General features: G+C 48.5%; 1 protein-coding gene across 1 annotated transcript in view; it reads right to left on the bottom strand.

Annotated features, from left to right (window-relative positions):
- The window catches only part of LOC119461763 (kinesin-like protein KIFC1), a 75156-nt gene that overhangs the window by 5654 nt on the left and 45426 nt on the right, over nucleotides 1-24076 (bottom strand). Inside the window, exons 10-14 of the mRNA XM_037723141.2 lie at nucleotides 20657-20932; nucleotides 18592-18762; nucleotides 16275-16413; nucleotides 13763-13902; nucleotides 1480-1629 (exon numbers count right to left, since the gene is read on the bottom strand). Of these exons, the coding sequence (XP_037579069.1) occupies nucleotides 1480-1629; nucleotides 13763-13902; nucleotides 16275-16413; nucleotides 18592-18762; nucleotides 20657-20932 (876 nt within the window). The remainder of the gene's footprint in view (nucleotides 1-1479; nucleotides 1630-13762; nucleotides 13903-16274; nucleotides 16414-18591; nucleotides 18763-20656; nucleotides 20933-24076) is intronic.

Genomic DNA, 24076 nt, shown 5'->3' with positions numbered 1-24076 from the left:
TCTCCGTGATAGCTCGTGTCCCCCGCACGCTTCCGCAGGCATACGGCGCGCAGCGACGATTTTATCTATACGGAACCTCACGGCGACGGCAGAAATCCGGTTGAAGTGTCCATATAATTGCTATCACAATAAAAATTACACTGACGTTTCACTTCGTGAATACGCGCAAGCGTTTGGGTGCCATCCCTATATAATCACGATAGCAATGATGTGGCCATTCCAGGTGCATTTCTGCCGTCGTGGTCGCCGCGATGTTCCGCATTAGGTCCAAGGGAGGTAACATCGTCCCCGCATGCCGTATGCTGTATGTGCAAGTGAAAGCGTGCGACGGTGAGCCGAATCGCGCACAAGGGAGGAAAGCGGGAAGGCAGCGTAGGAGGGAGGAGGTGTGGCTTGTACTCTGGTAGCAACTGCATAGTTTGCACAGCGGCGTGCTCTGTATCGTGAATGCAATGTGCTGATGCGACGACTTCAGGATGGACCGATTCACAGTAGGCCTGACACCGCTTGTGTTGCTGCTCCGTCCTTCTCGCACGGCAACTCGATCACCAAATATGACAGGTACCTCCATAGCACGTACACAACCCGTAGCAACTGCCAGAGGACGTCAACCCAACGCGCTTCACGCAGCCATAGCATCTCATTCGATTTTGATGGCAGCTTTCCCGAAAAAAAAATTTTATATACATAAGTCTAAAAGACACAAAAAATTCAGAAAAACAACGCGACTTATATACCGGAAAATACGGTGTAACATATTTGCTCTAACGTAGGCCAATCTTTTAACCCTTTACCTACCGAATTATTTTTTAGAAAGCATTCCCAAAATATATACTTTTTAGAAATACTTGTTGGAGTTGGCACCTTAAATAAATGCCGGAAGAATGTTTAGTACGACATATTTGGAAAACTGATACATTTTTTAATGCCAAAGAAAGTTGGCTTCATTGCATTGCTGGAAGTTGGCTTTTTCAGTGGCAATAAAGTAAAAAAATAGCGATAAAAAATGTGACATGTATGTCCTGTGAGAGTTGCGATGCAGCCAAGTGCGACACGAAATCGTATTTCGTCATGTAGCAAGGCCTCAGTGTGCCACCCCAAGATGACGCCAACACTATTTTCCTTGTTGCCAACTTAAATATGCGTGTGCAGAGATTTCAAATTTTTTGCAGAGCCATCTGTGATCGAAAAACAGAACTAGACATGTGGATGAACTGAATATTCTTGTTGAGATATATTAGCATTTTTTACTTTTATTAGCTCATCCACGGTAGCTGGTGTGAAAAAACACGTGGATGTGCCTAGCTCGTCTACGGAAGGTAAAGTGTAAGACAACAAAAGATATACAAGTCGGGAGGGAGGAAGAGTTGATTTAGATTTGAGAATCATCTTGCAGCCACAATATTTCAGGCACTGTATTGCAGCTAGCGTCCAAGACCTTCGAGGCCATACTCTAGCAGTCGACCCACCAGGGCTTACCTTGGTGGCAAACCGGAGCGAGTTGATTGTCTCGTTAATGTTCTCCTCACGCGGTGATACGTTGAGGAGCATCAACGTCTTGCTATTCCCGCCAAGGCTGTCCATCAGCAGGTGCGTTAGCTTTGAGTTCCGGTACGGCACATGGTCAGCCTGCAGGGCAAGGACAAAAGACCCCATCAGTCACGACACCTGTCATGCTGGATCTAAACAATTCAACACTCCATGCTTAAACAAGCGGCAATATTGTTTCAAGGGGAGATGCGGGGCTAAAATCTCAATTTATGTAAGAAATATGCATTTTTCTAGTTTTACTTGTTTCGAATTTCTAAGCACATAAAGAAGCTCCTCGAATAGAGAGAAGAAAATGAGCTTTTTCTTACCCGGCAGTTTCATGTGTTTTGAGATCTTTGAATTTTTCTCAGTTTGCATTTTGTGGCCAATTCGCACTTTTAGGAAAACTATAATTTCGAAACCGTAAAGGCGAATATTGTTTCTAACTTTGTTTCTAGGCTGAAAACTTGCGAGGAGCTAGACCTGTAAAATGAAGTTGAATTTCTAAATAGTTCTATAGGAAAGAAAAGTACAGATTCTGGATCACAGTAAGATGTTTTCAAGTGATGTGGTTTCTAGAGACGAAGGCATAAAATTGCAAACAGCTGCTCCTATCCTGTAACATAGGACATCCAGAAAATATTTATTGATGAAAATTTTACATAACTATAATTTTTAAAATGATAGTTTTCTTAAGGTGACACACTCACTTCCTCAATGGGACCTGCATAACTTTCTATTTGTGCTAGGGCAATCAAATTTACTACATATTGTCACATTCTAGGAGAACAGACGACCTGAAGCGTTGAGGCGTTGAGCGTCGAGTCCCTGACCGCCAGCTGAACAAACGCAAAAGCTCAGGCACCCTGCGCGTGGATCGGAGTAACTTCGTCTGCCTCTTCGCTGGCGCCCGTCAAAGCAGGTGCCGGCGCATGGCGCGTGGATTAGCCCGCGTCTTCGGCTTTCTAATTATGTCCCACATGTTGCAAGGTGTGGCATTATTCTCCCTCCTCGGAAGAGCATCGACTCGATGCTAAAAGAAGCACACACACTACAGGCAGAACGTAGAAGTACACGCGTGGAAGACACATGCACACACGAATGCTGGCTGACGCGCAGTCATAAAACGCAGGGCAATGTCACTGAGGCAATGATTGTCCACGACAAAAATAAATAAAACACAAGGAATGGCATGGTCCACAAACTATGGTGGTTATGGAGTGCGGTAAGGTTTCAGCCGCACAACGTGCACAATCTCGGGTAGTGTCTTTCGACGTCGTGTAGGTTGGCTGCCGTCAGGAAGAACCTCGTAGTTGACATCACTCACTCGCCGCAGCACTTTATAAGGTCCGAAGTACCGGCTGAGAAGTTTCTCGGATAGGCCTTTGCAGCGGACAGGAGTCCAGACCAGAACCCGATCTCCTGATTGGTACTCAACTTGGCGATGGCGGAGGTTGTAGTGGCGTGTGTCGATGCACTGCTGTTTCTTGATGTTCGTGCGAGCCAGTTAGCGTGCTTCCTCGGCTCGCTGCACGAAGAGCTCGGCGTCTTGGTCAAGACCATCAAAGGTGTCGCATGGAAGCATTGCTTCAAGCATGGTCTGAACTTCACGACCGTAAACAAGGTAGAATGGCGTGAAGCGGGTGGTCTCTTGCGTCGCGGTGTTGTACGCAAACGTTACAGTAGGGAAGTACTTCATCCCACGTTTTGTGCTGAACGTCTACGAACATAGAGAGCATGTCAGTCATAGTTTTGTTGAGCCTTTCGGTCAGTCCATTTGTCTGCGGGTGATAGGCAGTCGTCTTTCGATGCGTCGTGTAACTTAATACCGTATTTACACGATTGTAAGTCGACTCGAATGTAGGTCGACCCCCCAAAATTGCATGTCTCAAAAAAAAAAGGGGGGGGGGGGGAGAAAAACCACGCGAGTGCATTTCACTCAAGGGAAATTTATTGATGGGGTTGCTAAGACTACTCATCGTCACTAGAGTTGACCTCACTGGTACTGCTGCGGTCCCACAGCACGTCGTCATCAAGTGTGAGTCCACACTTCGCGAACGACCGCACCACGACATCGCGCGGTACAGCCGCCCACGCAGAGAGGACCCACCCGCACACAGTAGCCAGGGAGGCCAAATTTCCTCGCGCTGAAGCCGCCACTGCCGCACCACACATTCACTGACTCCAGACTTGCGTCCCGCTGCGCAGTTGTTAGCTTCCTCGGCATGGAGGATAGCAGCCCGTTTGAACGCTACTGAGAACGAGCGCCGAAAGTTCTTGGCACTCATGACAGGCGCGACGATTCAGCACAACAGCAGAAGTGACAGAGGCGCGCGGCCGTCGAAAACAATCGTATCTCAAAGAAAAGCTCTTCCGCCAACTACTAATACCCCCTAAACGACGGCTCTTCTGCCAATTACCAATACCCTCCTAACGGCGGCTCTTCCGCCAGCTACCAATACCCCCCTAACGGCGGCTCTTCCGCCAGCTACCATTACCCCCCAAACGGCGGCTCTTCCATGATCGATGCTCTCACAAGAGCCGTGCGCTCGCGGTGCACGCAATCAAAATGTATGCAATAAGGTAAATTAATACGCTACGCTTCTACCGTAACCATAAAAACGTAGGTGCAAAGTTGTAACCACGCCATAGCGCCCCTGATTTCTCGTTTCTCTTGCCGTTACTAGCAGTACACGGTTCGGTTTCGATTCTAAGTCGACCCCCCAACATTGGATTGCCAAATTTGAAAAAATGGGTCGACCTACAATCGTGTAAATACGGTAGGAAGACGTCTTCAATGAGCCGTGCCGTAAATGCCTTTCCTCGGTCGGTAATGACGCACGATGGGGCGCCATGACGCAGTACAATGTTGTTCACAAAAAATTGCGCAACCTCGGAAGCAGTGCCTCGAGGCAGAGCCTTTGCTTCAGCATAGCGCGTCAAATAATCTGTGGCGATGATTATAAACTTGTTTCCCGAAGATGACCGAGGAAACGGGCCCAAGAGATCCATGCCGACTTGGTCAAAAGGTCTTCGAGGTGGGTCAATGGGTTTCAGTAATCCCGCAGGCTTCACAGCTGGCGACTTCCGGCGCTGGCACTCACGACAGGCTTGGACATACCGTTTAACGCAAGTGGCGAGTTTCGGCCAATAGTACGATTTGCGCACTCTAGCAAGGGTTCTGGTGTAGCCGAGGTGGCCAGACGGAGGTTCATCGTGGCAGGCGAACAGAATTTCGGCACGAAGCTCTGCTGGCACGACCAAAAGGTAAGTTTTGTGGCTGGCATCGGAGTTCTTCTTGTACAGTACGCCCTGTCGTAAACAAAAGGACGACAGTCCGCGAGCTAATTGACGGGGCAGAGTGGCGTTACGGCCTTCTAGATGTTCGATAATAGGCCGCAATTCCTCATCTGCGCGCTGCAGTTGGGACAAATCTGTCACACTTACAGCCCCAAGGAAAGCGCTGTCGTCCTCAATGTCGTTATCAGGAGATTCGACAGGCGCGCGCGACAACGTGTCGGCGTCTTCGTGCGTGCGCCCGGACTTGTATGCGATGGTCACATCGTATTCCTGCAGGCGTAGGCTCCACCGTGCCAGTCGTCCAGAAGGATCCCTCAAGTTTGCGAGCCAGCACAACGAGTGGTGATCTGTCACGACCTTGAATGGGCGGCCGTAAAGGTAAGGCCGAAACTTTGCAAGAGCCCATATGACCGCAAGGCACTCTTTCTCCGTAGTGGTGTAGTTGGACTCCGGGCGCGATAGAGTGCGACTTGCGAAAGCGATAACTCTTTCAACGCCCTCCTGCCGTTGTACGAGTACCGCACCCAAGCCAATGTTACTGGCGTCGGTATGAATTTCTGTCTCCGCCTGTTCGTCAAAGTGTCCAAGAACGGGCGGTGAAGCTAAGCGGTGTCGGAGCTCGGTGAAAGCGGCTTCTTGGTGAGCGCTCCAAGTGAACGGCATATCGTTTCTTGTGAGACGGGTAAGCGGTTCAGCAATCTTCGAAAAATTACTGATAAAGCGCCGATAGTACGCACACAGACCCAGGAAGCGCCGGACACTTTTCTTATCGGTAGGGGTTGGAAAAGCGGCCACAGCAGCAGTTTTGTCGGGATCAGGACGGACGCCGTTCGCACTGACGACATGACCGAGAAACTTCAGCTCTTGGTAGCCGAAGTGACATTTCTGAGGCTTTAGTGTAAGGTTAGCCGATCGGATTGCCTCGAGTACCTGACGGAGTCGGATAAGATGCTCAGAAAAACTGGCTGAAAAAACGACGACATCATCTAGATACACGAGGCAGCTTTGCCACTTCAGGTCGGCCAGCACAGTGTCCATCATCCGTTGGAAAGTTGCTGGAGCAGAGCAAAGACCGAACGGAAGCACCCGGAACTCGTAAAGACCGTCCGGAGTGACAAAGGCAGTTTTTTCACGGTCCCGCTCGTCGACCTCAATCTGCCAATAGCCGCTTTTTAAGTCAAGAGATGAAAAGTACTTCGCTCGCCGTAGCCGGTCCAGGGAATCATCGATGCGCGGCAACGGGTAAACGTCTTTTTTTGTGACGTTGTTGAGCTTTCGGTAATCAACACAAAAGCGAAGCGTGCCATCCTTCTTCTTGACAAGTACGACCGGTGAAGACCACGGACTGCTTGAAGGCTGGATGACGCCATCGTCAATCATTTCCTTTACTTGTGCTTTGATTGCCTCGCGTTCTTTTTGCGAGACACGATACGGCTGCTGGTGGATAGGACGCGCATCGTCGTAGGTGATTATTCTGTGTTGCGCGATTGGCGTTTGACTAACTTTAGAGGAAGACGCAAAGCATGCCTTGAATTCCGATAATAGTTGTCGCAGTGCCTTCTTTTTCTCCTGCATCAGCTCGTTATTGATGTCAATGCCTGCGAGCGAGGATTCATCGGCGTCGGTTTCCTCAGAAGCGAAGCACTCAATCACGTCCTCCAAGGCTTCAGCGTAGGCGATGGCAGTGCCGCGAAAAAGGTGTCGATGCTCATTGGTAAAATTTGTGAGCAATATTTCAGCCCGGCCATCTCGAAGGTCAATGATGCCTCGTGCCGCGCAAATTCCGAGGTTCAGCAAAAGGGACATGTTGCCTTCTGCTAGGACTTGACCGTTGCGCGCCCCTTCGGATATCACCTGAACCATAACGCTGGAACAAGGCGGTATAGTTACGCTGTCGTCGGAAACGCGAAGTCCGGCTCTATGGCGGCAGGCATCATCTTGTGCTGTAGCGTTCCTCGCAGAGAAAGTGATGTAACGCTTCCTGAGGTCGATGATGGCACCATATTCCCGGAGAAAATCCATTCCAAGAATTAAATCACGGGAACATTCACGCAGGACAATGCAGCTAGCGAGAAACGTGCAATTTCGGATTCGTATCCTAACGGTGCTCACGCCAAGCGGTGCGATAACGTGTCCGCCAGCTGTACGAACTTGTGTCCCAGTCCAAGGCATAATAACTTTCTTGAGAAGGCTCGCCAATGTTCCGCTAATAATTGAGTAATCGGTGCCGGTGTCGACTAGCGCACTGACATTTCTCCCGTCGACGAGCACAGGTATGTTCATCGCGAACTTGTCTGCAGGCTGAGGTACACGCGTCGTTAAATCTCCGTCAGGTCGTGGTCGCGTCGCTTGGAGGTCCAAATCTCTGGGTACAGGCGTCGTCGAATCTCCGTCAGGTCGAGGTCGCGTCGCTGGGAGGTCTTCAGCACGTCGCGCGTCAGCGGCCTCGCCTCGGAAGGTCGCTGACGTCAGTTTTCCAGGCGAGGGCTCGGAGACCGTCCCTGCGTCACCCTCGACGTACCTTCGCGACTTGGATAGGATCGCCGCGGTGATGGCGATCGCGACTGGCGTCTTGGTGACTGAGGCGCGCGCTGCTGGGCGATGAACGCTTCAATTTCGGGCGGACTCTGTCCGAACCGGGGTCGAGGTGAATTGGCAGCGTAACCCTGCAGTCCAAGTTGGCGGTAGTGGCACTCGCGGTATACGTGACCCGCCTCACCACAATGATAACAAAGCGGTCGTCGGTCGGGCATGCGCCAAATGTCCGATTTACGTGTGACAGGGCGGTTGTCGGGAAAGTAAGGCACCGCCTGTGCCGAGTGGAGGGCAACGGGACATGGCGGAGCTGATGCAGGGATGGAGCGGCTCAGTGTGTCTCCATACGTCTCACGCTGGAAATCGGTCGCCGCGAGTGGGGATGTTGCCGATCCGGGGAGACTGCGCCTCAACGCGTCAGCGTATGTCGTGCGCCGAAATTCACTCGCTTGGGGTGTTTTTTCGGGGCGAGGTTGAGGTACCCCGAGTGCATGCTGCACTTCGTCACGCACGATGTCAGCGATGCAGTTGACCGTAGGCTGCTGCGCCCGATGCAGCTGTTGCAGCTCGTCGCGGACTACCGATCGTATTAGCTCGCGGAGCACTTCAATGTCAGTCGCGAAAGCTCCCAGACCGATGGTTGTCGAAGCAGCATTCACTTGTCGGTCATACTGGTTCGACCGCTGCTGCAGCGCCTTTTCCATAGCAACGGCTTCTGCGAGGAACTCGGTAACCGTCCTCGGCGGGTTACGAACAAGCCCACCGAAGAGCTGTTCTTTGACACCCCGCATCAAATGACGGAGCTTCTTGTCTTCGGGCATGCTAGGGTCGGCTCGCCTGAAGAGACGTGTCATGTCTTCAACGTACATCAGAACACTTTCATTGGGCTTCTGAGCACGCGATTGGAGGGCCCGTTCTGCTCGCTCTCGGCGATCGGGGCTCGAGTACGTGTCCAAGAGCCGCCGACGTAACTCACGCCATGATGTCAGGGCCCCTTCGCGGTTCTGGAACCAGGTGCGAGCACCGTCCTCGAGGCTGAAATACGCATTCTTTAATTTCGCTCGGTCGTCCCACTCGTTGCAATCTGCTACTCGTTCAAAGTCGTCCAGCCAGTCTTCCACGTCTTCATAAAGGTCGCCGTGGAAGGAACGTGGCACTCGCGGGCTCTGCAACGTTAAATGAGTTGGTACTGTCGCCGTACCTTCCTCCGCAGCCATTGTGCTCCTGGTTGACGGCACAATCTCAGGGGCCAGTCCCCGAATTCTCCGGCTGGCACGGTGCACTGGTGTAAGCTCCGGTATGGTGCTGATGTTCTTGCTGCTAGGAGGGGTCTGTTGCATAGGTCGAGGGCTACCCAGCACCTCCACCAGAAATGTCACGTTCTAGGAGAACAGACGACCTGAAGCGTTGAGGCGTTGAGCGTCGAGTCCCTGACCGCCAGCTGAACAAACGCAAAAGCTCAGGCACCCGCGCGTGGATCGGAGTAACTTCGTCTGCCTCTTCGCTGGCGCCCGTCAAAGCAGGTGCCGGCGCATGGCGCGTGGATTAGCGCGCGTCTTCGGCTTTCTAATTATGTCCCACATGTTGCAAGGTGTGGCAATATTATAATGACAAGAAGACAAAGCCTTCTGCCGAATTTTATTAAAATTGGCATGCTTGTTAAAAGTTGAACTTTCAGCCCCACACCCCCCCATTAATAACTTTAACACGACTGACAGTGTTCGGGCAATAGTGCCAGGAATGTTGCTGGCTGTATATGCTTTGACCTGTGCACCTGGTCAGCTGCTTTACTTTGGCAGCCGCTCTTTTGTGCAGCACGCATTTTGAAAGGTACATGACATGCAGTTGCTTGCAAATGCAACTGTTTGACCATCTGTGTTTGTGGCAGTTTCCATTTATTGCCTCGTATTCCTTCATGACAACAGTAAAATTTCATTATACTCAAATCACTTATAAACATGTCTCGTTATATTCAAGTTCGAAATACGTGTTCTATGGACCAGAAGTTACATTTTTTTAATGCATTATATCGAGAATTTCATTGTAATAAAGTTGGTTATATCGAGGTTACTCTATATCTTTAGTGCTCTAGAGATGCAAGATACAAAAATTGTATTGGAAGTGTCCAGACGTGGTCACTTAAAGTTCCGAACAAGGTGCAAAGCAAATGGCATAAACACGGCAGGGGAACCAGCACCAAGTGCTGGTGTCTTGCTCTCAGCCAATGTGGGGTTTTCCAGTTCAGCGCAAGTCGGCATACAAAGCGGAATGCATGTGCACTGGCAATGGCTGTAAACTTTTCTACAGTCAAACACTTATAAATATATCAAAATGCCAAGGAAACTGCATCATTATAACTGATAATTGTTATAACTGGGCTGCACGAAAAAAGCAGCAGTGGGAAAACATTTTAATTAGAAAGTAGTACATATAGTTGAGCCCACTTATAGCATTACAGTCTTTAGCAATACTCAGATGCAAGAATGAGCAGCCCTGGCACCGCTTACTACAATATTTCCATGCCCTATTCTTGCCCAACAGTTAAATATGGCTACTAGGTGTCTGCATCGAACGAAAAATACGAAATCCTGAAAAAGGAAAACAAAATTTGCGGGTTAGTGATCATGCGGGGTATTCCCGTGTGATCACGTTTGGAGATTAGTTCCACTTTCGCAAGACTCGGAGGCGGATATGCCTGCGTATATCACCGACAGCATGTGCGGCACTACGACATGCTTGTTACTACCTTCGCTCAAAGCCAAGAGCTCTGTCGGCCATATACAGTGTAGACCGCTTATAACGCTTAGTCGCTGGAGTCGTGAATATCTGCACTATAAGCGGTACCTCACTATAACCAAAACAACTATTTTCATGCCCTGTACGTATGCAAAACATGTAGACCAAGCAGCCGCGCGTATCCGAGAATCGGAGCGTGCGACTGGGAGTTTTGCATCCGTTTAAATTTACGAACGTTGAAAGGTTAATGTCCAAGTACCCACAATCTTTGCATGAAACAGACAAAGTAATAATTACTAAAAAAATGTCTCAGTAGCATCAATTGCAATAGCAAATTAGTGGAGAGCTATAAGGAGTAGAGATAGTAGTTTTATCAGCTGCATAAACTTGACATATTCGCTTACTAACTGAATTAACAAGCGTGGTGTCAACGCGCACAAGCAAACATGAACAGACTCGATGACCGTAGACAACCATTGTCAAAATGCGGGCGAAGGGAAACGCGGCCGCCGCAGCGAGCGAAGGTTCGTGCGGTCTATTGCTTCAACGGAAACTGAGCGGCGTAAGCACAGCACATACAAAGGTCAGAACCGTGTGGAGATCGCTTTCAAGATACGGTGCACGCAAGAACACCGACAGCCAGCACAGGCGCGAGCGCATTTGTTGGCAGAGAAAAAGCCCTGAAGGCACGGGTCCCCCGCGCACTTTCACTCGCACATACGGCGCGCAGCAACGATTTTATCGCCCTTAGACTCATGCTCCATGTCTCATGCTCCTCCTCCGCATCGCCCTCATTGATCTCCTCTCCCATCGGTGGGCGCACCTCGTTGAGAAGCGTGCTCGCTAGCAGGTGTCATTGCTAACTGCCTCGCCGAGTAGAAGCTGTCACTGCCGGTGAGCACCCTTGTCGGCGAGATTTTCCCGCAGAAGCCACATTATAACCGGTATTTCGTCTCACGCGGCTGCACTGTAAGCAGTATGTGTATACATGGAGTGCTATGGGAAAATTAACGGGAGTCTGAAACGACCGTACTATATCCGGTCCTGCACTATAAGCGGTGGTCTTTATGGTACTTCGATGAGTCCAGCGCTGATTCTAGTGATAGTGATGGCCCAAGAATACTGCTCCATGACCCTTGGCGCATGGAACTACCGTATCAAGTAATCCCGCATGAACGATTACTTAAAGTACTCCTGCTACACAAAAAACAAACGTGACATGCTTGTGTTGGGCAGTGTTACTTTCTTCATTTTTTTTATTTTCAGGTAATTCGTGAATCTGCCCACTTCTGAGGTCGTTGCATGCCTCATTCACATCTATCACCGGCAAACCTAATGCGATAAGCATCTTCACCTATCTCTGTTACAGTGCATGGGGCATAGTGCCACTGGAAGCGTACTGCACGTTTTTAGGTGATAATCCAAACGCGCTGCCCTTTCCTGCTACAGGCAGCACGTCATGTCATGTTTTGCTTCGGCAGCATCCGGCATTGCCCACCAGCTTGACTTCATTTCGGTTTCCCGTTGCCGTCTTAAAACATTACACAATAGGAAGATAACAAAACATATGCGTCTCGAGCCGCTGAAGCCTCGCCTGCTCGACGTGTGTCGGCATCTCGTGCACAACGATTCGTGCAACGCTTCGCATTGCATACATGTCCACTACAGTTAAGTTTGCTCAGTTGTTTTAGTTACTTTGAATCATGCGTTTTACCGGTTAGTATGCTTTTTTTCTAGAGTTTTTTCTGAAACGTATGAACGAGGTTCTGCTGTATATGTCGTTATGAGGTGCAGATATTGCTCGAGCTACCTTGACTTTGCGATGCCGTCAGTTTAAGTTGTGTTCCGCAAATTCAGTTTAGAGCTTTTAGGTTTTATGTTAAATGTCAATATGCGAACGTTAGCCGGTACGTGCACATACAAACTTGGTAGGCATTCGCAGTAGTTGCTGCAGCTGATCACCTGTGAACCCAAACTTCTCTTCGAGCGCGCTGCCTTCTGTTCAGCCCCGAGCGTGATCTCCATTGAATTGTACACGGATATTGTGGGGATGCGTGACTCTCACGCGTCTCCTGTAATCCGGCTTCACCGCGTAGCTAAGTGCCGACGGCGGTCGTGGTGGTTGCGGCGCATTGTGAGAGATGGTGCGAGTGTCGCGATGCTGGCGCCGCCGGGCAGCGGGGTGACTTGGGAGAGGGGGGTCGACGGCGCTTCCTCTTTGGCTGGGGATCGGCGGCCAACACGCACGAACGCTTCGCGCGTGCGCCGGCCCGCTTCGCGCGACCGTCGCGCGAGGCTAAGAGCAGGACACCGGTATGGACGAACATGGATCGTTTGAGCGCGCCACCGTTCGCGTGACTGTACACGTGAACGACTAGGCGATGGTGTCATGGCATGGGGCGAACGTATTCGCTCGCTATCGGGTCGCGGTGAGTCGGGCATCCTTGATTTGTCGCGCGCCCATGTGAATGTTCTATTGGTTGTAATTCGGCTAGTGTGCATTAGTGTATGAAAGGTGCAATAAATGCCCTTTTGATTGTTTGCACAACTGCGTTGTCGTTCCTTTGTCCCAAGAGCACATGTGCGAGACCCCACAATATGAACATATCAAGGGCGAGCTGTCCACAACGGCATGCAGCCCGACACTCCCGCTGGCTAGGCCTAACAGCACTGCCTTGTCGTAGCTGGCGACCAAAGTTGTGGCTCGGTGTCAAGTCAACGAAATGCTTCGCAGCCAATGTATGGCACCTAAAAAGCGAAGGAACCACCTTGACAACGAAAATGAGGGCAGGGGTGGCACGTGGAACATTTGGATTGCGGCCGCCATGTTTTCAACATCGCAAACGCGGATCAGTGCAGGAAATCGAACTAGGCACCATACGATGTGCGAAACTATTTCGGTTGTCCGTTTACATTAGTTCTGTGTAGTTAATATGGTGATGTCACGGGGAATTCTAAATAACCGAGCAGGTCTGAAAAATTTGCCAGCGGCTTACTTTCCTCTATACTGATCTATTTTTCTTTCTGTATTACTTTGTCTGCTTCATGCAAAGACAGTCAGACCTCCGACGTTAACCTTTTCAACGTTCTTAAATTTACACGGATGCAAACAACCCAGTCGCATGCATAGATCCTCGGATACCTGCGCCTACACATTTTGCATGTGCGCAGCCTTTGAACAAGTTTTCTTTAAGGTGCGGTACCACTTATAGTGGAGATATTTGTAACTCCGGCGACTTGCATTATTGATCTATGCTGAATTCGGTATTTGCACACCCTTGTATGCTACAAACTTGCAGCAAACAAGAAAAGCTATTTCCTGTATGCGCTCTAGACAGACGCTGCTTCTGCAAGCAATACTGCATGCATTTGCCAATACAAGAGCAGTGATTTCATATAAAACTTGTTTCATATAAAAAAAATCGCGGGATCGAATCCCGGCCACGGCGGCCGCATTTCGATGGGGGCGAAATGCGAAAACACCCGTGTACTTAGATTTAGGTGCACGTTAAAGAACCCCAGGTGGTCCAAATTTCCGGAGTCCCCCACTACGGCGTGCCTCATAATCAGAACTGGTTTTGGCACGTAAAACCCCATAATTTATTTTTTCATATAAAGGTTGCATGCAATTATGCAACCAGGAAAAAAAAAACTTACTAACCCGGTTTGAGAGGGCAAGGATGACATTGCCGAGGTTGGCGAGTGAGCGATTGATGTTTTGCGCCTCGCGTAGGCGTGCCCCTTCTGACTGGGACTCGGACAGACGCTCACTGCCGGCCAAGTCCACCAAGTTCAGCCGCCCTGCACGGACATTCAAACAATAAATGAAACACGCACCCACCTCTCACCTAGGAATCCAACTGATTTGAACTTGCACTCCATTTGATACTTAGCGGGCAGTAAAGCAAAACCTATGCAAGTAGTGTGGTCACACTTACTGCACCTTTCCCAGGTAAGTTTTTGATCTGCTACACTTCACACAGAATAACAACCTGATATACTACCACTGCAACTTGTAGATGTCAGGTTTCGTAAAATCACGCATTTGTGCACCTCTGCAGCAGCAAGCACAAGCGGTGCACTGTAGCAACTGCTCGCAGAAAGCTTTCTACGTCAACACACCTTTATTTAGCGGATGAATGAGAAAATCCTGTTGCTATATTGCTCAAAAGCAGAGCGGAAAGTGGAATTCTCGTGAGCTCCCGGCTCATTGGCTCTTGAAGTGGCCACTGAGGCCTCGCGACTTCCTTCACAGCACGGCCACAGCGCGCACCTTCATTTGCGAATGAAGGTGCGCGCCATCCATGCAATCGCCATCCATGCAATCATGGATGGCGACTACGCAGTTTTTTAGGCACGCGGCCAATGTGCGTAACGAGTGAAAACGATACTACTGTTTGCAGCAACTGCTGTGGAAGAAACTGCAGCCGCTATCGACACGATAATGGATGGCGACTACGCAATTATGAAATCCCGCCGCCAACACGGCGTTATGCGCGGCGGTAAACGCAAGAATAAAGGGTTTAAAGGCACAAATAGGCACGAAGCGTTACGGCGCTGTCATTCATGTACAATTTCCGCTGATGACTGTGGCGATGCGGACTCAGTCGCTTGGTTTCAGTTGGGCGCTAGCACCGTTTTTTCTTTTGCGTCGCCACTCATCCCTCACCGAGCTCCGAAAGTTTTCCGAATTAACCGATGTGCGCCCAAATATATCCGAGTTAACGAGAGTTTGATTGCATTGAATAATGCATACCCCGGCAGGGACCAGAGTACTAGTCCAAATTATCCAATCTTCTGAGTTAACAAGGGTCGAATTAACGAGGTTTTACTGCAGTGACAGTCATTGCAGCGCTTAGCTTACTCTTCAACATGTGCACAAATCGTGCTTGTTCATCGCTTAACAGCCTGATCAGCCAACAGGTTAAGTAGGTTTCCCATATATAAAAAAGTCTTGCAGCACAGGTTATAATGAAAGCTACTGCCTTGAACATACTAATGTTTATTCGCGCATTTTACTTTACAACATGGCATAGCTACATTATGCAAGCTGTATACGAATCACATCTCCCTGCACTAGAAGACACAACCAACACAGCTGAGAGCAATTTTCAAATTCATTTGGTGCACAGTTACGAAGCTTGAAAGGGGCACTAAAGGCGAATACAAAGTCGACGTGGACTGTTGACCCTTCCAGAAACCTTGCAGCACTTGTTCCATGCCAAGAAAACATTTGGTTTACGAGAAAATTGGGCATACCTTTAGAGAAATTCATATCACCTGCTGGGAGTGGTGGGTGACCTTAGATACACCACCACCGGCCTTTACAGCCGTTGGCGAGTTAAATGGTGCCTAAAAGATGGCGCTACAGTTTTCTGGGCAAAATGCAAACGCGCAGCCATGGAGAAACCAAGCCAAAACAAAGCGTTGCATTTGCCGCTGCAGCTGCTCTTGGCCAAGTGGCGTGGACAGTTCGAAGAATACCGCGACAACACATGGACGTGGCATTCTCTGCTACTTGCAGTTACTGCGAGTTTTGCAAGCCATGGGTGACGTCAACGAGTTTTTCTAAAGATCAAATAGAACTGGAGAAATAGCATTTCTTACGTCTTATAATGCAATTATATTTTTATTACAAGTGTTTGAGTACTGGTGACAGAATTATAAAGAGCGGCTTCGTCATCGGGTTAGTACTTTAATGTTCTGGGGGAGCCCAATCATGACATGAATTTACCTCAATTTCTAGATTACTAAAGCTTTGTTCACGATAATACTGACACCTTAGATGTTCTCGAGTACTCATTAATCACTTTTGCTTAACTTAATATTTGCCTTTACTGTCCCTTTAAATAACTGAATCTATATTTATATTACCGATTCTTGGCAACTTCTAACTGACAGTCCTAAACTAAAATTCTATACTTAAGAGACAAGCTGGAATTAGGCTATAGGTTTAGAAATGATATTCAATCAGTTTGATGCTTGCCTAACGAGAGCCTTTCTGCATGCATTTCAGCAGGGAAATCAGTTTGCCCCACTTTCCATTATTTGTAGAATGAAGGCCATCTAACAAATAGGGTGGTCATCCTCACTGCAGCCCCTTTGGGCACGTTTTCCTTGTGGTTAAAGGCTTAGCCTTGCTAAGTGACACATGCTGCGATGCCAATGCTCACCCCGGCAACCCAGGCCGCTGTGACTGTTGTGGCCGACGATGTCAAGTCTGAACACGGAGTGTGACCGGGATGATCGCTCGTTGCACTTGGTGGCTGCCACTGCGCGGTTCTTTCGTGCACACCGCAGCAGTTGGCTGATCTGAGGGATGGAAAAACAGACAACGGATAAGATTGGGCTTTTAGCATGAAAAATTATTTCAGTGCACAACAAAAGGACACTGCACTCAAAAGACACAAGACAAGTGCCATCTATAGCTTTATTAGACAAAGAACTGCACTTTCCGAACTTCAAGCACCCTTCACCTATGCCCTATGTCACCACTTAATGATTTGAACTATGAAAGAGCAAGGGCGACACATTCTTGACAGGTGAATTTTCTTGTATGTTGTCATTTTTAACCGTCCCCGTGCAAGCTTTCTTTTGTTTGGTCTCTATGAACCACGAAACATTTATGACAAACATTCTGCAACAGTTTGACTAACACTACATCGCATCTAAACAAGTTTTAGAACTACCGTGAATACTTGTGCAATGAATGCGCTCTCAACTTTGCTCCCGTGCAGTCTTGCGATCGAACAGCCATGCTGTTTTTTAGGTAGGCTAGAATCATTAACTCTCCCACACACATTTACAGCAAGCGCACTTAACCTCGATGCCCGTTGCTGTGTTGGCCCAGCCCAAGCTGGGGCTCTGGGTTTGATGATGGAGCAGCTGACGACAAAGCCACGATGAGGGAACACTGGTGGCAAGCATGTGGTAACAGCAGGACGAGCGTTATCGTGGATGCTCGGGGTGTGGCGGAAAGAGCGATTGCAACCACTCTCAGCCTGTTCTTGCCAGACGCCCTCCCAGTGTTCCCTGTCATGCTTTCTCGACAGCTGCTCCGTCATCAAACAGCCCCTACTTGGGCTGAGACGAAATGGTGATGGGCCTCACGGGCATAGAGAAAGTTTATGAACTTCCTCCATGCTGACAAGGATTGAGATTAAAGTGTACTACTTACTGTAACGCGTGTAATCAGGTTGGCTGTTAACATGGGAAACTCAATACGACGGCGCTAACAGTGGTCGCAAATATGCCATGAATATCGAGGTGCACTGTGGGCATCGATGTAAGCGAAGCTTTCTGTGCTGTTTAGTTCGATGGGCAATAATCAGTGGTGATGTTGACGGTAAACGTTTTTTTCTTCAGCGTTTAGACCAACATGAGAGTGGGGAGTTGATGTTAAACGTTACCTTGCGTGCACCACTGCTGTTTGTCTGCATAGTGCACAGGACACACAGTGTTTGCTTGAGGCATTATTGTGCACCATTGTTTATAGCCTCCGAGAAGGCTAGCACCGTCATTGCCTCACACGGCACGTCACATCGTGATATACATGGAAAACTTTGTTTGAATTATGGGGCTGTACGTTGTGGGGATGGAGGTACGCCCCGGTGCCTTTGTGCAGGCATTCACCTGTTCTGTTCTCCCTACGCCTCTCACTTTCTACTCGCGGCGATTGTCGGTGGTAGCCTTTGCCACGAACAGTTCTGCGGCGGTTTCGCCTAGCCTCCACTGATTCAACGGTGGCACAGAAGCGTGCACACTATGTGCTTACTTTCGAAAAGAGGGATATTGTTGTCGACTTTGAAAGCGGCTGTTACACGGAGTCTGCGCTCGTGGCGAAACAGGCGGTTCCAAAAAGCAGCTTGACAAGGATTCTGCAAGACAAAGAAGTTGCGCGATGCCTTCGAAAGTTTGCAATTCCGGCCTCAAAGAAAACGGATACAACAAGGTGACCATGAAGAGCTGGAGAAGTGCCTGGTGTTGTGGCTGAGGAGAGCCCGGAGCCAAAATATCCCATCAAAGGACCACTAATCAATGGACCACTCAAGCAAGCAAGAATTGATGCATGTTTTAATGCACAGTGACTAGTAGCTGCAGAATAAATTGTTAATGCTGTGCCAAAGCTCTTTGTAACTTTCTCTGCTTTTGGAAAGGCTTTCTACATTCACCTTCTAGTGCTTAGAGTTCCCTAAAATAGTATTAAGAGGGTGTATGCACATAGTGCAGCACCTTTGCATATCTTTCTCAGTAAATGGAACTCCTGTTAAATGGAACTAGTTTCTTCGGTCCCTTGAAGTTCTGTTTACTAAGGGTCTACTGTATGTCAAGCATGGCAAGTCTGTTTCTGCCCAAACCTAATCTCCATTTTCTGGTAAAAGTAAATGCACCAGATTTACAACTTGCTTACAAGTGACAGCATTATTTTTTTGCAAGTTTGGTGTAAGCGAGTTAAGCTGTATTGCAAACAGAAGAATAAATTATGCAAACCTGCTCAGCTGATGTGACGGCGACCTCGGTGAGGTTGGCGACAGCAACGGGGCCATCCTTGCGTGCCATCTTGAGCTGCAATGGAGTGGATGCCTGCGCCTGGGATGGAGGCACCAAAAGGTCCCGCAGGGTCTCATTGTAGACCTCAATGAAGCTGGCCACCATTGTGTACTGCAAGGCATGGACGGGAAGGGAGCAGGGCTTTGAGTGCCAAATCCAGATTCATGCTACCAAAGACGCAAGCTTCATATCACATCTCTATCAGGCATTTAAATTAAATTCTGGTGTTATATGTACCAAAACCAGAATGTGATTATGAGGCACAGCGTAGTGGGGTATGCCGGATTAATTTTGACCACCTAGGGTTCTTTAACGTGCACTGCAGGGTACACGGGCATTTTTGCATTGTACCCCAATCGAAATTCTGCGGCCATGATTTCATCCCATTCCCTCAAGCTCAGTAGTACAACACCGAAGCCACTATGCACCACGGCGGGTCTGTCATGCACGGTTCCTAAAGGAGCAATAAAAAGAAACAATGACTTTACAGAAAGCATATAATATTGAGAACTAAATTTTGGCTAGTTTTACGGGACCATGCTGATTACTAGAAGAGAAAATAAAGGCCGAAATTCGATTTCTTGAATTTTGTGCTGTAACCCCAGCGCCGATACATCAGTGTAAAATAACAGACTTCCAAGCGTTTTTGCGTTTGGGCCGTTATGATGCAAAAGAAGTTCTTGAAGCTTGTTACTTACAAAATCTGACTACAGTCAACGTCTGACTTTTCTGTCGCCCTAAGGACCGCGAGAACATCCGAAAAAATTAATGCACGCCTTTTACTGCACCCAAGGGCACAAATCACCACAGGCACGCCTGAAATAGCTCTGACGGCCTGCCAGTACACTTATTAGTCTTATCGGTGCTTGTACTGCGATAGGAGACAGCGGATGCACGCGTGTGTAATTAAGGAATACATACCGCATCCTCCGACAATTCCCCTCACAACTCTTCGTATGCTTCACCGCAATACTTAACGTATGCTTCACCGCATAACAGTGCTGTATTGAGGCGAAGCTGACTTTCGGGAACCGGCATTGTGCAATGCGGCGTTTTCTGAGCTTCGAAGCAATGGGGGGGATTACAAAGGTGGAGTCGGCGCCATGGCTAGCAACAGCGAATTGTTTTAATGAAATACATGGAACCGAACAGCGAAAATCTTGGTAGCGAACGTCGCAGTAGCTAGGCCTAGCATTGCCGCGGTGGTGGCTACGGCTGCCAGTGGATCTGCGTGCGAAAGCGCGGCGAGATAATCAAAATGGCGGCAATGGTGGCTCCAATTAATGCTGTTTTGGACCCACTGTCATCGCAGCAAGTTTGGAAAATTGGATGGCGAAGGTCTTTTGCATCCGAAATTTCAGACGATCTATACATTGACTGTGAGGTACGTGGCAGTGCCGCAAAAGCGTCCGAATTATCGGGCATGTCCGAAAAATCGGTCGTTGACTGTATTACAATAAAATATAGTCCATTATTGGCGATAAAGAATGAAATCCATGACATCACGGCAAGCTTGTGTTTCCCTTAAGGTGGCGTTGCCACCAGTTTGCCCATTTTTGCATCTTTTCTGGCATACCAAGCTTTCTTGCATGGTACGTAGTTTTTTGTTTTGTTTTATGGAAGTAATTTACTCGTATGGCTCAAATATTTTTTCTATATAGTGTCCCTTCAATGGCAGCATTGATGCCCATCTTCATTTGTAGTGTCTTTTCTGGCATAACTTGCATGAAGTAAGAGTGGCTTTTATTATACGCATAATTTACAATAAAGCTCAAGATTCTTATTGTTCCTTGAACATTGAATTTAAACCTAACATCACAAAGATTCTTTGTATTCTGCTCCATTGAAATGTAGCTGCCATAGGTGGGAGCTGAACAGCGACTCATAGCCATTCCACTGCATTGAGTACGACTTCAATAAAAGACTTGTTGCGAGGTGCACCATGAATTCATGGTGCAACCAACGAGTGCACCATGAATTCTCAATCTGAACCAACGCCACTTACCGTCCAGTGTGGCTGCTTCAACGTCTCCTCGAACACCTGGTGTAAGGCACGAGGGATAAGGCCTCGCCGCTCGTCTTCAAGTGCAAGCTCGCCCGCGGGGCCCTCCATGGTGTGCGTCTTGCCGGCCCCCGTTTGGCCGTATGCAAAGATGCACACGTGGTAGCCGTCCAGGGCACTTTGCACCAGCTGCGACACCTCAGCGAACACCTCACCCTGGCTGGCCACCCCCGGGAAGACCCGATCAAAGCTGAACGTCAGCGCCGTCTGCCGCTGCGTCTGCGCACGGGATAGAAGCAACACAGGCCAGAGCTTAACACAGTGGTGGGAATGCCCTTTGGCATTTTGAAGCAGGTGTAAGGTTTCTAATAGGGGTGTGCGATTCTCGAATATTCAGTTTTGAATCGAATAATGAACATTAAATAATTCAATTCACGCATCGAATATCTAATAATCAATTTCTCGCATATTTGACTTTTCGAATATTCTACCTTTGGTGAATGACCTGGCCGTGGTCGGTGTTCTAATACGTGCAGCGTACCCACAGCGCGATCTCTATTGGACAAGTTACAGGGTTCACCCAGGTCGATGATACCGATCGAAACAGTCAGTGTGACGCGGACAGAGGGAACACCCGCGTGTATTGAAAGAACGAGAGCATGTGTGCAGGTTGGTCCGATTAGCTACCGGAAGGCCCGCTGATCGCATCAAATACACTAGTTCACTGTTCACGCAGTTGGGAGCTCTATACCCACATGCGAGTTTGGCGCGGCACCAAACTATACTTCTATGGCCGTCAATCAAGCTGGTACACGCGATTTCACGACTGATCACTGATGAGCTACATGTCGGAACATATTAGGGAAAAGCTTTTTGAGACAATTTACAGCCTGTGACCACATCGGCCACTGGCAAATTTTTGTCGCGGTGAAACTATTGGCCACACTGCGTCGCCCGTTAGGCCTAATTGGAGCCCCATCGTTGGGTGTTGGCAACGAAAAGTGTGGTTACCAAATCAATGCATATACATTCACAGCGGTCGCATGACCCTCAGAAAGCAGGCAAATACCCTTGCCAATGAAAGCAAGTGCACAGGATGACCGTTGCATGTTCACAGCCGCCACCTTTGCGAAATACCGCATGGTGGCCCCTCATTCCGAACGCCGTTCTTAGGTAGTTCGCAAGCACACAACGGTCTCTTGTTATAGCTTCGAAAGACCGTCACAAGAACAGCTTTGGATTTACATGGCAGATTCTAAACTATCATGTGACACTGCACTGACCCCCAGCTGGATGTGGGCGATAGAAAAAGGGGGAGGGAGGGGGCTGGGTTGACGTCGCGCGAACTTGCTGTGGGCCACGTCATTTGAGGACTGTTTACCGTTGGCGCTGACCGTGTGACGCTGTTGACAGCGTAGAGCAGTGCTGAGCGACGCTATGTGCATTCTTCGCTTTTGTCAGGCAAATTGGCCATAACGAGCCGATGATAACCTACAGAAGCCACCTGGCATAAAGATAGAAAAAGCCTCCTCTATTCTGGATTCTTATTGCCACGAAATAGAAGAAAATAAAGTTTTGAATTATTTCATCAGATTGAACTGATTTAGGATTTCTCGTAAGTGTCCCTTTATTGTTTCTTAGCTTGCGCAGCACGATGTTGCACAATGCCGCCAGCAGGATGTCATTTTCGTATACGTCCCGAGCTTTTATCAGTGCAGGCATAATGATTTGGTGTTCCCTTTAACAAGAGTAGCACATACTATGCATCTCGATACATAGGTACCTAAATTACAGATATCTAGGAAGATTCTTGTTAATATTATTACTCCTGAGCATGTGCAGAACTGTCTTTTTCTTTTGCACAAAATTTGCATTAAGCACAGCATGGCCCAACTATTAGACCAAAAACCTCACTGGTATTTAGAACAACTTTGCTATTTCTTCAGCTAGCGTCGGAGGGAAAAAAATGGATCTAATTCTATTTGAGATATATATTCCATTCATAAAAAAAAAAAAACATTATCCAGACCTTCATATACGAACCAAGTTTTTATCAGTGCAGGCATACTAATTTGGTGTTCCCTTTAACAAGATTCTTGTTAGTATTATTTGACTCCTGAGCATGTGCAGCACTTTTTTTTTTTCTTTTGCACAAAATTTGGAAGCATAAGCGTTTATGTTAAATTTTCTGACATTCGATGTTCGCTTCGAAATCTACTATTCGGCATTAGCACACCTGTAGTTTCTACGAAAGCACACACAGAGAAACAAAATTTAGTGTTGTCTTTAGCTTGTATGATCATTTCAATATAAGAACAAGCAACAAAACAGTTCACCTACGCACGCAATGTCGCCAGCGGCAGGCCTACACTGAAAATGACATCCTGCTGGCTGTACTGCGCAACATCGTGCTGCGCAAGTTAACTATAAAAGGACACTTACGAGAAATGCTAAATCAGTTCAGTCTGATAAAATAATTTAAAACTTGATTTTCTTCTACTTCGCGGTAATAAGTGCATTATTAGAAAAGAAAATGACGGTCACAGTTTCATTTAAATTTTGCACCGAAACCCCAGTGCTGGCACGTCAGTGTGACGTCACAGATTTCAAAGAACTTTTTCATACAGCGGAATCTCGATGATACGAATCTCAGGGGGTCACGAAAAAAATTCGTATTAGCCGAAACTCGTATCATCAAAACACAATTAAAACTAGCTAAATTGAAGAGTCGAGAGGTGAACTCACTCAGGCACACGTACGTAAAAAGCATTTACAGTATAGACCACTTATAACGTAACTGTTTATAGTGCAGAACTGGCTACAACGCGGCCTTTTCCGACTCCCGCTTACCCTTCCGTAGAACTCCATGTATACGCATACCGCTTACAGTGCAGCCGCGCGAGACGAAATTGCGGCTTCTGCGGGAAAATCTCGCCGACAAGGGCGGTAGCGAGCACGAAGTGCGCCCACCGATGGGAGAGGAGATCAACGAATGCGATGTGGAGGAGCATGAGACATGGAGCACGAGTCCAAGGGCGATAAAGTCGTCACCGCGCGCCGTATGTGCGAGTGAAAGGACGCACGCCTTCACGGACAGTGAACGCACAGCGGAGAGCAAACGCGACTTCTGTTGCGCGAAAGGCCGTGGGGGTATGGGAGGGAGGGAGGGAGGGAGGGAGGGGGGGGGGGGGGTGACACTGTGCTGCAGCGCCAAATGCGTATCTTGCAACCGAGCGTAAGGCTAACTGGCGAAGAAATCTCCCCACGCGAAAGGTGCAAAGCGGGAAGGTAGCGCGGGAGGGAGGGAGTGGGGGGTGGCTCCTACTCTGCCAACAAATGCGTTCCTGTACTTTGCGCCTGTGCCGGCTGTCGGTGTTGTCGCGCGCACTGTATCTTGAAAGCGATCTCCACACGGCTCTAACC

Source organism: Dermacentor silvarum, chromosome 8 (genome assembly GCF_013339745.2).
Source record: "Dermacentor silvarum isolate Dsil-2018 chromosome 8, BIME_Dsil_1.4, whole genome shotgun sequence".
Taxonomy (NCBI): domain Eukaryota; kingdom Metazoa; phylum Arthropoda; class Arachnida; order Ixodida; family Ixodidae; genus Dermacentor; species Dermacentor silvarum.
The sequence above is the reverse complement of the archived record's forward strand: the minus strand, read 5'-3'. Positions and strand labels throughout refer to the sequence as shown.